The sequence below is a fragment of the Cornus florida genome, unplaced genomic scaffold (genome assembly GCF_030987335.1).
Source record: "Cornus florida cultivar Cherokee Brave unplaced genomic scaffold, ASM3098733v1 CherokeeBrave_3.0.0_Hap2_Chr01, whole genome shotgun sequence".
NCBI lineage: Eukaryota > Viridiplantae > Streptophyta > Magnoliopsida > Cornales > Cornaceae > Cornus > Cornus florida.
Genome location: NW_026775571.1, coordinates 87,235,204 through 87,248,843, shown reverse-complemented (window position 1 = coordinate 87,248,843; position 13,640 = coordinate 87,235,204). Strand labels below are relative to the sequence as shown.

General features: G+C 36.8%; 1 protein-coding gene across 1 annotated transcript; it reads right to left on the bottom strand.

Moving 5' to 3' along the window:
* Window positions 1-10,765: 10,765 nt before the first annotated feature.
* On the bottom strand, window positions 10,766-12,813 carry LOC132304784 (aspartyl protease family protein At5g10770-like). Its single transcript, XM_059802505.1, has 2 exons — window positions 12,601-12,813; window positions 10,766-12,219 (listed from the first exon to the last, which is right to left on the bottom strand). Exons 1-2 carry the CDS (start codon window positions 12,665-12,667, stop codon window positions 10,925-10,927), a joined length of 1,362 nt encoding a protein of 453 aa, XP_059658488.1. The 5' UTR covers window positions 12,668-12,813; the 3' UTR covers window positions 10,766-10,924.
* Window positions 12,814-13,640: the final 827 nt, after the last annotated feature.

The following is a 13,640-nucleotide window of genomic DNA, read 5'->3' as shown; positions in this document are numbered from 1 at the left end:
ATGGGCTGGTTATCCTATTACTATGCACAAGTTAATTATTATGATAGGTCTGTGATTTTTTTTTACTTTACCTGGTCAGGACATGTACGTAGTCACTAGGTCTCATTATAACGGGGTATCTAGCACTTTTCCGTTTTATGAGGAGGAGGAAATGGAGGACGAGATTACTATATCACTGGACAGCATATCAATTATGCAAGAATCTTCGATGTTTTTGGATTCTAGGATTTCTACCTCGTTAGGGAATTTACTTTGAGATTGACTTAGCTCCAGGCATTACGCCTATTGCTAGAGCACTATACTGGATGGCACTAGTGGAGATGCGAGAGCTGAGGGATTAGATTCAGCAGAGTTCCGAGGACAGCGTTTCTCACTAGATGTGGATCTTATGAGTTTCGGGTGATGCCGTTCGAGTTAACTAATGCACCAGCGATTTTCATGGATTTAATGAACAGAGTCTTTAGGGCTTACTTGGATCAGTTTGTCATTGTCTTCATAGATGACATTTTGATTTACTCAAGGCCAGAGGACGATCATGTTAAACATCTTCAAATAGTCTTGCAGATGCTTCGTGAGCACCAGTTGTATGCCAAGTTCGAGAAATGTGAATTTTGGCAGCAGGAGATGAAATTTCTGGGTCACGTGGTGTCAGAAAGGGGAATAGTGGTAGATCTGGCCATGGTTTCAGCGGTGGTTGAGTGGGGATAGCCTACATCCCCTACCGAGATTCAGACTTTTCTCGGTTTGGTAGGATATTATATGAGGTTCATCTAGGGGTTCTCCAAGATAGCGGGACCACTCACTTATTTGACTAAGAAGGGTGTACGTTTCGTGTGGGATAAACATTGTCAGAAAGTTTTTGAGGAACTGAAGACTAAGTTGACTTCTGCACTGGTTTTGTCTACCCCACAGAGCGGGATAGAGTATCTGGTCTACACGGATGCTTCTTTGCAGGGTCTTGGATGTGTTTTAATACAGAAGGAGCGACTGATTTCGTATGGATCTCGGAAGCTTAAGCCTCACGAGCTTAATTATCCAACACATGATTTGGAATTGGCAGTTGTGGTCTTTTTCTTACGTATTTGGAAGCATTATCTGTTGGGAGAGTCCTTTAGATTGTTTATCGATCACAATAGTCTACAGTACTTGGTCGCTCAGTGGGAGCTGAATATGAGACAGCGCAGATGGTTGGAGTTTGTAAAAGACTATCAATTTTCTATACAGTACCATCCAGGGAAAGTGAATGTGGTGGTGGATGCACTCAGTCGTCGACCTGTTGGTAGTCTTTCTGCACTGTTCATTACTGAGTGGAATGCTTTGAAGACAGTGGATGAGTTTTTGGATGCTTTCATGGCTTGTATGGTAGTTACACCTTTTATCAATCACAAGGTTTTGAAGGCACAACTCACGGATCAGCAGTGCATTGACAAAGTTGCTGAGATAGCTTCCGGAGAGGTTCCATTCTACTAGGCTGGGGCTGATGAAGGTTTGAGGTACAAAAGACGGTTAGTGGTACATTCTGCTGATGACTTGAGGAAGGATGTGATGACTGAGACTCACCACTCTGAGTTTTCTGTTCATCCAGGAGGCGACAAGATGTATCCGGATATGAAGCGGCAGTTTTGGTGGGCATGTATGAAGAGGGACATTACTCTTTTTGTTTCTCAGTGTAGTGCTTGTCAGATGATTAAGATTGATCATCAGATGCCGCCAAGAGCTCTACAGCCACTACCGATATCGGAGTGGAAATGGGAGAGCATTTCTATGGATTTCATAGAGGGATTGCCCACTTCTTTCAAGGGACACAATTCCATTTGGGTCATTGTGGATAGATTGACTAAATTAGCTCATTTCTTGCCTATTCGCACTGACTTCATTTCAGAGCAGTTGAGGAGATTGAGTTGCAGCCCGATGTAACTTATTTAGAGTCACCGTGTTGTATTGTTGATCATAGGGATCAAATCCTTCGTAACAAGGTTATCCCTTTGGTTCGGGTTCAGTGGAGTCACCACAATGAGGCTGAGTCTACTTGGGAACGGGAGGATGTCATTTGCTCGCAATTTCCTGAATTATGGGAAGAAGGTAAAAGCAAATTCCGAGGACGGAATTCCTTTTGTTAGGGAGGAAGAATGTAATACCCCTAATTTTAAAAGGATAGTCCTAGTATTTTGGTTAATTATTTAATTACATTTTTAATATTTTAAATTGCTTATTTATGTGAATATTTCAGTTTATTGTTTATTTGTCTGATAGTTGACTTAATTATGTATTACTTGATTAAAATTTATTTAATTGTTTATTTGTCTATTTAATTGTTTTGTTTAATTAAATTGTGTGATTGTATGTTTTTACGTGGTTTATGATAATAATTGTTTAATTAGGTAGTTAAGTTTAATAAGTTTTAAAAGTATTAAAATACGTTCATTACTTAGGGTTGGGTTTGAAGTTACGTATTGGTAACCGACGGAAAGTATAACTTAGGTTTTCTATGAGTCGATTAGGATTCATTGTAGGGTTTGGATTGAATTTAGATTTTGTATAAACCTATAAAATATGTAATAAGGTTCTACCTAGGGTGTTTATAACCTAAACACGTCTGTGGAGGCAGAGAGAGAGAGAGAGAACAGAGGAAGGGTTCCAATAGTCCGAGTTCGCTGGAGAATTTAGGAAGCGACGGTGCAAGGTTTCAAACTGAGACCTAAAGGCAAGTTCTAATCCTATCTCTTTTCCTTTGGCTCGTGTTCTTTGCATAGCTAATACAACTCTAGGAAGATAAAAATGTGTTAAATTAATCTGCGTCTTCGTGTCTTTGTTGTTTTATAACTGACCGTCATTGTATGTTTATGTACTGCTTGTTTTGAGGTTTTCTTGTTCAACCTTTAATTGAATACATGTAAATTGATGTAAATAGGGTTCTAATTAATCTGGAACACATGGGAATACGGTGGAATTAAACTGGATCATAGGATTGAATGCTTTAATCAGTGAGTGTTCAGGAATAAATAATTACTTCGTTCTAAGTTTTGTTGTGTAGGTTGTGTTCCGATGGATAACTGGGTTTGTATAAAGAATTTAATTGTCTACTGAACATACTAGAACTCAGTTTAGAGACCTAGAAGTCTTAGGAATGGAGGACAGTTCATCAGCAATTCACCGGACGTGGAGAAGATGAAGGAACAGAGGAGAGACGGCTCACAGTTTTTAAGAGCCGGCTCTTGGAGCCAAAGAGCAGGCTCTGTTTTAAGTAGAGCCGGATCTAAGGGGTCTTGGAGCTACCTCCAAGGCTAGGAAAGCCAGCTCTAAGATGGGAAGAGCAGGCACTTCCCTCTGGGGACGTTTTTCAGTTTTTCTACGACTGTGTGGGCTACATAACTTGGATTTTGGAATTTTTAGTTTTTATTGGAAGCTATATTGAGGTGTTTAGAGGTGGTTTAAGCTTGATTAAAATCCTTGAGAGAAGATTTATGTAAAATAGAGCGATTTTGTTTAATGCAACGGTAAGCAAAGACAAAGTAAATCAATTTACTTTTCTGGATGGAAGGATTTTGAATTGCTTAAAATTTAGGATAACAATTCTTAGTAATAAAATTTATAGTTAAATCTATCCCAGTGCTATAAAAATAAGCATGTGGATATATATAATATAATATGCTTATTTGGAACATAGTTGGTTTACGGTTTCCGGAAAGAAATGATTTTATATTACTTACCTTTATGATAACAATTCTCATGGATGATTTTTTTAAAATTAAGTTCCAGTGTTATAAAAATAAGCCTGTGAATGTCTATATTCTGTTATGGTTGTTTTAAAATAATTGGTTTACATATATGACATGTTGTATCAATTATTGGACATTGCAGAGTAGTATGGATTAAGCCTATTAACTGTCAATCTTTTTATCATACTTAATTTGGAACAATTGATGTTTGTACTTAATGTTTTATTATCAATTGTGGATTGTATGGATTAGTTGATAGTTATAATTTATATTTATTCTATCAACTGCTGGATGGATTGGATTGTATGCACCGGTATGGGATGGTGACATACCAGGAATGGTTTAGTTTCAAAATACTAAATCTAACATGTATTAGAATAAGGGAATGGATTATAAATAAATCCTACTTATATTTATGCTAAGTCAAAGAAGTTGCACAAGCTGAATGACTAGCTGGATTACTTGTTATCTATGTTGAGTCAAAGAAGCTGCACAAGCTGAATGGCCAACTGGATTTATTATGGATGGAACAGGACTTTAAATATATTTTTATGGTACCGCGATATGAGTTTGAGTCTCAAAGTCGACGGTTATGGTGCGTATATGCAGTAAGATGCGTAGCTGGATATGCTAGGTTGAGGTGTACACTGTTAGGCTTAGGTACTCATGCCTACTCAGGTCCGCTTTTCATGTTGCCTTCTACTCAGGTTGAGATCCCCTGCATAGTCCAGTGAGAGTCCTGTAGTGTGGATATATAAATATATACAGACTATAAAGATATTGTTGAGTTGTTTAGAATGTATATGCGCATCGAGTCTCTGCTTAGATTGTAGTAGGATAGAACTTGTTCGTGGGCCTGACTGTCACGACCCAAATATTCCACTAAAATCCTCTATTTATTCAAATACAAATACATCAAAATACACCCAGGATCATAAAAATTGACCCCTCTTTTATACAAAGTCAGATTCCTCAAAAATACAAAAATAATTCTCCAAATAATAAAATAAATCTTCCACGCCAACTCTTCATCCTAAGCCCGTCTCTAACCATCCCCGTTCATCTTCGGTACCTGAAACTGAAGGGTGGTGAGACAAAAAGTCCCAGTAGGAAAAACCATAACAAGAATTTCATGGAGGTCTAACAAAACCGCTTCACAAAATATACATATACAGGTGAGTATAAACAAAATACATATGCATTTAATAAAAACAGTTAATAAAAACATTGAAACAAAACCTTCCCATGCCATTCAAGGTATAGAGAACCCTACACTGAAAATATTATTTCCTCCTAGATCATCAAGCCACCAAGTTTCCGGCCTCCCTCTGCAACTCTCGGCCCTCTTTGTTTTTCCTCAAACTCACTCTCTATTTTTCCCTCGGCTCACTCTCTAATTTTTCTTTCTGCTTTTGCAAACAAACCAAGTCATAAACACCTAATATATAAGCAATCCACCGACCTCAAACCAGCCAACAGAACCACGTGCACAATTCAAAGCTAAAAGAAAATTACCCAAGTCAAAAAGTAGTCTGCCAAAACCCACTCCATCAGGCCACCCACGTGAACAAAGCCAAAACCAAAAAGATTTAGGCTAAAAAAAAATAAAAAATCACCAATGAGTCCCGCCCATCACTACTTTTCCTTTATCCTTATCACTTTCTTTAATTCAATATAAATCACCTACCAACTTCATCAGACCCAAAAACATAAAGAAAGCCACGTGAAGAAATTTCGGAGCTAAAAGAATTTGGCCCAAGTAATATCACTGTGGGTCCCTCTAGTATACATTTCCATCATTCCACAATCTCTCTCTCTCTCTCTCTCTTCCCACTTCGGCTCCTCTTATCTCTTTCAACAGATGCAAAAACTTTCAACAGATGCAAGAACTTTCAACAAATGCAAGAACTAAGTCAAACCCACTAATTTCTCTTTTTCTCTCTCGGTTGACCACACCTTCTCCCTTTTCCATCTGATTACACACACACACACAATAATGTAACAAATCCAAATCCAAATCCACTAAATTGAGTCTCCAATTAAAATTAAGTAAAATCACTAAAAATTATTAAATAAATTAAATTAAAATCCTAAAGAAAATTCAGGTTATCACACTGACCCACTCCTATTTTTCAGGTGTACGTTAGTTCTAGGTTGGAGCTTGTTCGTGCTAAGCAGATACCATCACCCACTCTTCTGACGACGTAGGACTTCTCTCCATGGTTTACTATGGATGTTCTTTTAGTAGTTTTCTTTTCAGTTTGGATTATTATTAGGGATCCACTAGAGATGGATTCCCGAGTTGTATTCATGGAGGTTTCGGAAGTTAGATTTATTTAATTTTTATCAGTTGAGGATTTTATATTAGTATTCGTTTCAGCTTTATTATTGTACCTTCTTAAATCTATTTTGTAATTTGTGTTCGTTTTAAAATATTAATTGTTAGATATTCTTTCGGGTTTGGGCCTGGGCCTGATCAACCCGTGTCTTGGATCCAAGGGGTATCTCAGTCCCGGATCAACCTAACTTGTTTTAGCCTTCGGAGTCTACCCCTGGCTTCATCCTCGACATTCTCAGGATAAAAATGCTTCTTAATTTTCCTTATGAAATCAGCCCAAGTATTAATAGAGACCGTACCTTTACCCATGTCACCATACTTCTTCCTCCACCATAATATGGCATGGTCGGTGAGGTAGAGAGTCATCGTACGTATCTTGATGGTCTCATCTATCATGCCCGTAGCCTCAAAGTATTGCTCCATACTGAATATGAAGTTCTCCAACTCTTTCGCTACCCGGTTCCCACCATAGCACTTAGGTTTGGGAATATCATCCCGGGGTGTTACTACCCTCGTAGTAGTTGTGCCGGACGCCACCGTCCGTTTGCACAATACCCAGTCCGTTCACATTTCCTCTATTTGCTCGCGAAAAGTGTCAAGCTCCAGATCAACATAGCCACATAGGGTGGCAAACTCGCCGAACATAAGTTCTTGAAGTGCTTGGAGCTCCTGCCGAAAGTCACCACTTAGGGCATTGAGTGACCCTTTGACAGCATTTTGGACCTCAGCGTCCTCCGACTCCAGCCTATCCATGCGCTGGTGAGCATTCTCAAGCTGCTCCAACACGTTGGCTATGAACCCCTCCATGTTTGCCACACGTGCCTCTGAGCCCGCCATGGTATCCTTCGACCTAGCCCTTGTCCTCACTCCGACTAGAGGGAGATTTGCATCCCTTCCATGTAGCTGCTCCTCTTGGGTGTTAGTCACATCTGATAGCTCCGCCATAGCTTCAAGGTGTGACGCCTCACGACCTTAGATCTAATACTAACTGTCACGTACTTGGACCTTTCCAAGTTCACGTGCAGCCTTAGACACTTTCAAGCCCCCTTGAAGCGCTAAGTCAGCCTACTGTGCTAGCTTAGTGAAGACTAAGGCTAGACAAGTGTTTTGCTTACTTGGGTGTATAGGAAGAGATTAGTCAAGTGAGTAAGAGAGTTTGGGAATGTATGAACACTTATATTACTTGAGAAGAAATTATAACTTAGGTTGCTTGGTAAGGAGCAAATGAACTCCCACCTCCTATTTATAGGCCTTTGGCCTTACAAGAACATTCTAGATGTGTACAAATGTGTGGCCTAGAATAAGTGTTTAGAATTCTCCAAAGATATATCTACACAATTCTAGAACTATTTACAATGTACAAGACAAGTCTAGAGAATTATATACAACTCTAAACAAGTCTAGAAAAGGCTAGACAACTCCACACTAATCTAGAGAATTTTGGAAAGTTCCATACTTGTGTAGAGAAGTCTAGAAAGCTCCGGTCCATGCAGGTTCCATGTCATTGTCTACTGGGCGTCTGCGTGGCATAGCCTCTTGGTTGCGGGGCGTGACATTAAGCTATTAACCTTAAGAAGTGGTTTTTAAACAGTTACCTAACGAAAATTAAGAAGTCCTAACCAGACGAGCATTTGAGATTGGGCTAGCTGGATTCTGTTTCATTCCATTGGTAAGGTCATTTGAGATTAGGATTGGGCCTATTCAATGCACAACTTTTACTTCTATGACTTTGGGCCTTGGGCTTTCAAGACTGGTTGATTGTCCAAGTCGCTTAGCCTTTTCACAGCACATATTTACAATTAATAATTTAATATAATCCATTGTGAATTTTTGGGAAAAAAAAAAAAGAAAAGAAAGAAAATTAAGATGTTGGCCTTATTTGGGAAATCTAAAATATTCAAGAAGGTTAATTTTATTCTAGGTAGAAAGTTAGAAACATGCAAAATTTTGCAGTTCATATATTTTTGCAATTAACCTCTTAATTATTTATCTTTTGAAAATATATATGATTATCAAAACATCATGAAATACAAATAAATAAATAATTAAGAGGTTAATTGCAAAAATCCATGAACTGCAAAATTTATGTTTGAACAATCACAATGGTCATGACTTTTAATTATATAGCTCTTTATTTATTTTTATTTTGATGCAAATAACTATCATAGAGTACAATCCAAACAAAACATGATATGTAGTGTTTGGCCTGTACATAACACCTACAAAACCCTAGCCCACAAAATCAACAAACTAAACTACCAAGACATGGGAGGCAGCAGCATCAACATATATAATTAGGGCATCAATCACCCAAAGCACATGGCAATGAGTCAAAGAAGCAAAAGAGGTTTTTCTCCAATGGATCAAAGAATGACCTTGGAAGGTTCCATTCTAGGCACGAACATAGCATAGGACCAGTGGGGGCAGATGCCCCCATCGGATTTTTTATATTTCCATTTTAGATCTTAATTTTTTAAAAAAAAATTTATGAAGATGTTCCCACTAAAATTACAATTTACTCCTACTAAATTCTTTTTATTTATTTATTTATATATTTTATACTTTAAATTTTGTAAAATTTATGAAAATGCCCCCACTAAAATTACAATTTGCCTTACTGAATTATTGCTTTTTTTGCATACTTTAAATTTTTAAAAATTTATGAAAAAAAAACTCCATTGAAATTAAAAAAATGGATCCATTATATAAGTTTGCCCCAAAAATTTAAAGATTGCCCTCCTCACAAAATTTTTTGGTCCATCACTAATTCCAAATAATGATTCCCCTCTTTTTCAATTTTAGTTTCTATTTCAATGATGCCCTAAATGAGGAAATCATCCCAATTGTTAGGATTTTGGTATAGAAGCCACATTTTACTTGCAAGTTGTTCCAAAAAATAGATGGTTGTGAATATATATTATATGGTTGTGATTTTCGGCTGCACTTAGACATCATAGTACACAAACATTTGGTTGCATCCCATAATTGAGACTTGGTACTCCAGTCCCTGTCTTGTAGAATCTAGTACCCGATTTAATGGTCTACATAGTAGCCAGTTGTCAAAGAAGACCATGGTGGGGTCTCTTTTGTTGATTTTGTGCTGCAGGAGAGGTTGAGCCAATGTTCTGTTCGGCAGCAAATCTCTCCAAAATTGACGGAGTAAAAGTTATGAATTTTTAATAATAATAAGAATAAAAAAAAGTTCGAAATTTTTTTTTTGAATCCACAAAATTAAAAGAAAATTGCAGAATAAACTGATATATAATTAATCAACTTATGAATTAACCCTAAGATATTATAAAGAAACTAAAAACATAAAGAAATTACTTAAAATTAAATACTTTTTAACAATTATAAAAAATCAAAACAAAAGTGCATTAGGGAAAAAGTCCTAAGATTGTCCTATATCAAAAATCAAGAGCGTATCTTGGGATTTTTAGTTCCCAAAGGCTCTGGAGTTTAATCAAATTCATTGCAGTCCATTCCTTCCATGTGTTAACACTATTTTAGCATAGAACCCATATATGCCTTAGGATTGAAGCTTTATTTAATATCTGTAATTCTGGTCCACACGGTTATTTGCTTTTTTAGACCCAAGCCAATTCACATAATAGAGTCTAAAGCGTTTTGTTGTCCTTTCTTGTTGTGCCTGTCCAAATTGCATTTTGTAGGTTGCATACTTCTAAAAACGTAATTACAATTTAACTATGCTTAATTATTGTATTATATATTTTTGGGCAAATTGACAAAAACGCTCTTAATATTTTAATTTTGGGTAAATAACATTCTTATGGTTTATTTTGGGTATATAACTTCTTTAAGTTTGAAAAAATGAGCGAAAAATGGCTTATGTTGTTTATATAAATACCTTAAATTTGAAAAATGAGTACAAAAGGGTTTGAAGTCACTGTTAAGATATAAAATTCTGAAAGCACTATTATCTCTTCCTATAATGCCCTTATTAGGGCAAAGTGAGAAAAACACCCATAATGTTTACATTTTGAGTAAATAACACCCATATCCTTTCTTTTGAGTATCTAAGTCTGTTAAGTTTGAAAAAGTGTGACAAAGAAAGGCTTGAAGTCATTGTTTCGTAAAAAATTTATTCATGTGTATTGCACATGACATTTTTAAGATATAAAATTTTAAAAATACTCTTATTTCTTCCGATAATGTCCTTATATATATATATATATATATATATATATATATACACTCGTCATATTAATTTAATTAGTTTTTTTTTTTTTTTTACTTATTTTTTATTCAGTTGTAGAGAGAAAATTTAGTTTTTTTGGGCATTCAAGTTCTTATTTGCATCAAAATTGAATGCTAAGGAGATTTAGAACGTATAGGGAGTTATACACTCTTTATGCATACCATAAGGGTGTTTTTTACCCACAATCCTATATTATATATATATAAAGAGTTACAATTTAGTTATTTTATATTTAATTAGTTTTTTAACCTATTTTTTAATTCAGTTATGGAGGGATATTTTTATCTTTTCAACATTCATATCCTTATTTACTTCAAAATTGAATGTTAAAGACTTATAATTAAAAAGTATAAGGGTTGTACACTCCATATGCGTATTATAAGATATTTTTTGCTTGTGCCCCTGTATGTGTTTTTAATGTAGTAGCTAGTATGCACATTTGCTTTTTTGACTTCTTGTACTATGGTGGATCCTTTGAAACTCGTATCATTAACATCCAAACTTATATGTTTCAACAATTTGAATATATATATATATGTAAATATTTTTTATAATCCATACTAACATCTTCTTTCTCAGACGATAATACAATATGATCTGCTCTTGTTACACAAAAATGGAATTTACAATCCCAAAACATTTTAATAACTAGCTGCAGGCCCCAGCAGCAAACCCAATTCTTGAATTGTGGACATCATAAGCGACCCTATATGTCCGCTGGTGAATGTTACCTATAATGGCGAAGTCATCATCGAACACGTTTGGTGCGAAAGTGAAGCACGTAATGCCCAACTCAGGCACATCGATCAGAAGGCTTTGAGGCTCAAGAGTGAGGTCAGCCCCACCTTGAAACACCAACCGAATCTCGGGCACATCTGACTGCATATTCTTCACACTCCCTTGGTAACACATATGAAATATGTCAAAATTCCCCGCAGTCTCGTGGTTTGCTAAAACCATGATCTCTGTGACCACATAAACCAGATCTATATATAATGACATAGGTATGCGCGTGACCTCCGTCCCAGAATCTATAACCATAAGGTGATCTGTTGGCACTGCCATTGTCCTGCCTGCCACTACAATCTCGATCAAATTTAAATAGTACAAGCTGTTGTCTTTGGAAGTAATCATTGGAGTGAACTTATACGAGGATTCCATCAATGAATCGGTTCCTATGGATAGTGAGCCTCCACTGGTTCCACTTGCTGATGGGAGGCAGTAGGAGAAGGCATTTCCATATTTGGCTGACAGCTGAGAGAGCATGGAGAGCTCGTTTCGAGCCAGCCCAAAAAGACCAGCAAACTCAATCGAAAACCCTTCACTGTGCTGCCCACACCCGCACACGAAACCAGTCAGTGTTTCTGATTGTGTTAGGGTCAGTGAATCCTGAATCAAGTAGCCACTGGAGAAAGAGTCGTCGCCATAGGTAGCATTGTACAAGCACGTGTTAAGAGAAATGCAATTAGGGCCGTTTGGAGTGACATCCTTGAGTGCATTGCATTCGGGTGTAGTGCACGGTACTAATTTGAAGGTGCTGGATGAAGGGGGATCAAAAAAGGGACGGACCTGTTCGTTGCACCCCGGGCATGACTGGCATTGCAGCCAGGACAAGGAGCTGCCTGTGTCGACAATTACGTGGTAGTAGGTGGGTGGAGTGCCAAGGCCAACGTTGATATAGTAATTGCCCGTACCAATACCAATAGGCAGACCAAGGTTCAAGGGTCCAAAAAGATGTTCTGAGTTGTGTGAGGTGGAATTTGCGACACTGCTTGTTCTATTGATCTTGGTGAGTCTGGAGTTGAGATGCTTAACTCGTGCTTTATCCCGAGATAGTAACTCAGAGATGGATGGTGGAGAATGGGAGGTCAGAGGTGATTCAGGTCCAAACACATGATACAAGGTCAAGTGCAAAGTTGAACGGTTAAGTCCTTGCTCAGCTTCTGCCCAAAAAAGAGAAATACAAGAAGGTTGATTAATGTCCCATTTTGGCTATGAATATTATAATGCACAACATATAATATTTAGATAGGTCTATTTACAAAAAAAAAAAAAAAAAAATTATATACTAAGATTGTTTCAGGTCATAGTTTCGAAATAAGAAAACAATCTCTCTTTCAGACTCTGTAATAGTGAGAGTCTGGTTGCACTAATGTGCTCTTATATAACATAAATATTATAGTCATTCCCAATCAATAAAATTCATGAAATTGGAAGAACACATCTAATATGTGAACAAAGAAATATAAGATACACACGTGCGCACGCGTGTGTGATGCAAAGAGTATAGAGAATTAACTAAACGAAATAACCACATCACATGCCTTGACGCCGTGCAAATGAAGATGTTGCAAGCAGAAGAAGAGAAGCAAGGAAGCAAGGCAACCCCATTTCTCTTACACCTTTTGAAATGATTCAAGTAGATTTCATGAATACATATACATACATATATATATCACTCGGAAACACAATTTTGGGACGACTTGGGTCTTCTTATAACCCAATGCACAAGTTTGGGACAATTTGGAGTGTTCACATATCCCCATGAGCAAGTTTGGAAGGACTTGGGTATGCACATGGGTCGATGATATGCACTCCCAAAGGGTCACTTTTGGAATAAAAGTCAACGACTTTTCAAATTGGGACTGACCCGTGAGTTCCAATCATTGACTTAAAAGGGCAATGATTTTATTTGGTGAGAGAAATCATTAATAAAATCATTGGTGTGAACTTTCTGGACCATGTTTGTTTTTTTTTTTTTGGTGGAAGGTAACTGGCCTGAACTTTCTGGACCGTGAGATGCGGGTTGAATCTATGAACTGAATAACTCATGATGAGTGTTTTTGTCTACTAAATTAATCGAATCTGTCATTATTTTCGCAACTTATTCAATCATAAGAAGCAACTGTCTCTCATTTGGAGAGACTACCATTTTTTCATCCGATGATTGTGCATTCACAAAATGCATATGATGGGACGGATCGCACCACTTTGTATCATGTGAAAGGTTTTCCTGAATCTTTTATCCAAGAGCATCTTCAAGTTTAACTATAGGGTTGATTCATTAATGAAATAAAAAAAATAGAGAAAAAAAGAAATATACTGATGTGACTGTATAAAACATTTATGTAAAATATATAATAATTTTACACATTGATGACGCGGCAGTATATCTTAACAGGTTGTTGGAGATCAAAAAAAAATTTCACATTATACATGACGGTATATATTTTACACAAAAGAGTGTTTTAATATACTGCTACAAATACTCTAAATATCAATATAATTTTCATTTCTTTAGTCATTTATGCGAAAATGTTAACAAGGACCAACATTAATGCAAGTAAAATTTTCAGCAACTGCA

Coding starts and splice junctions, on each gene's coding strand:
- LOC132304784 (XM_059802505.1), bottom strand. CDS start 12,667: ATGGGGTTGCCTTGCTTCCTTGCTTCTCTTCTTCTGCTTGCAACATCT. Junction 12,220..12,600: donor TTCATTTGCACGGCGTCAAG/GCATGTGATGTG, acceptor TTTTTTGGGCAG/AAGCTGAGCAAGGACTTAAC.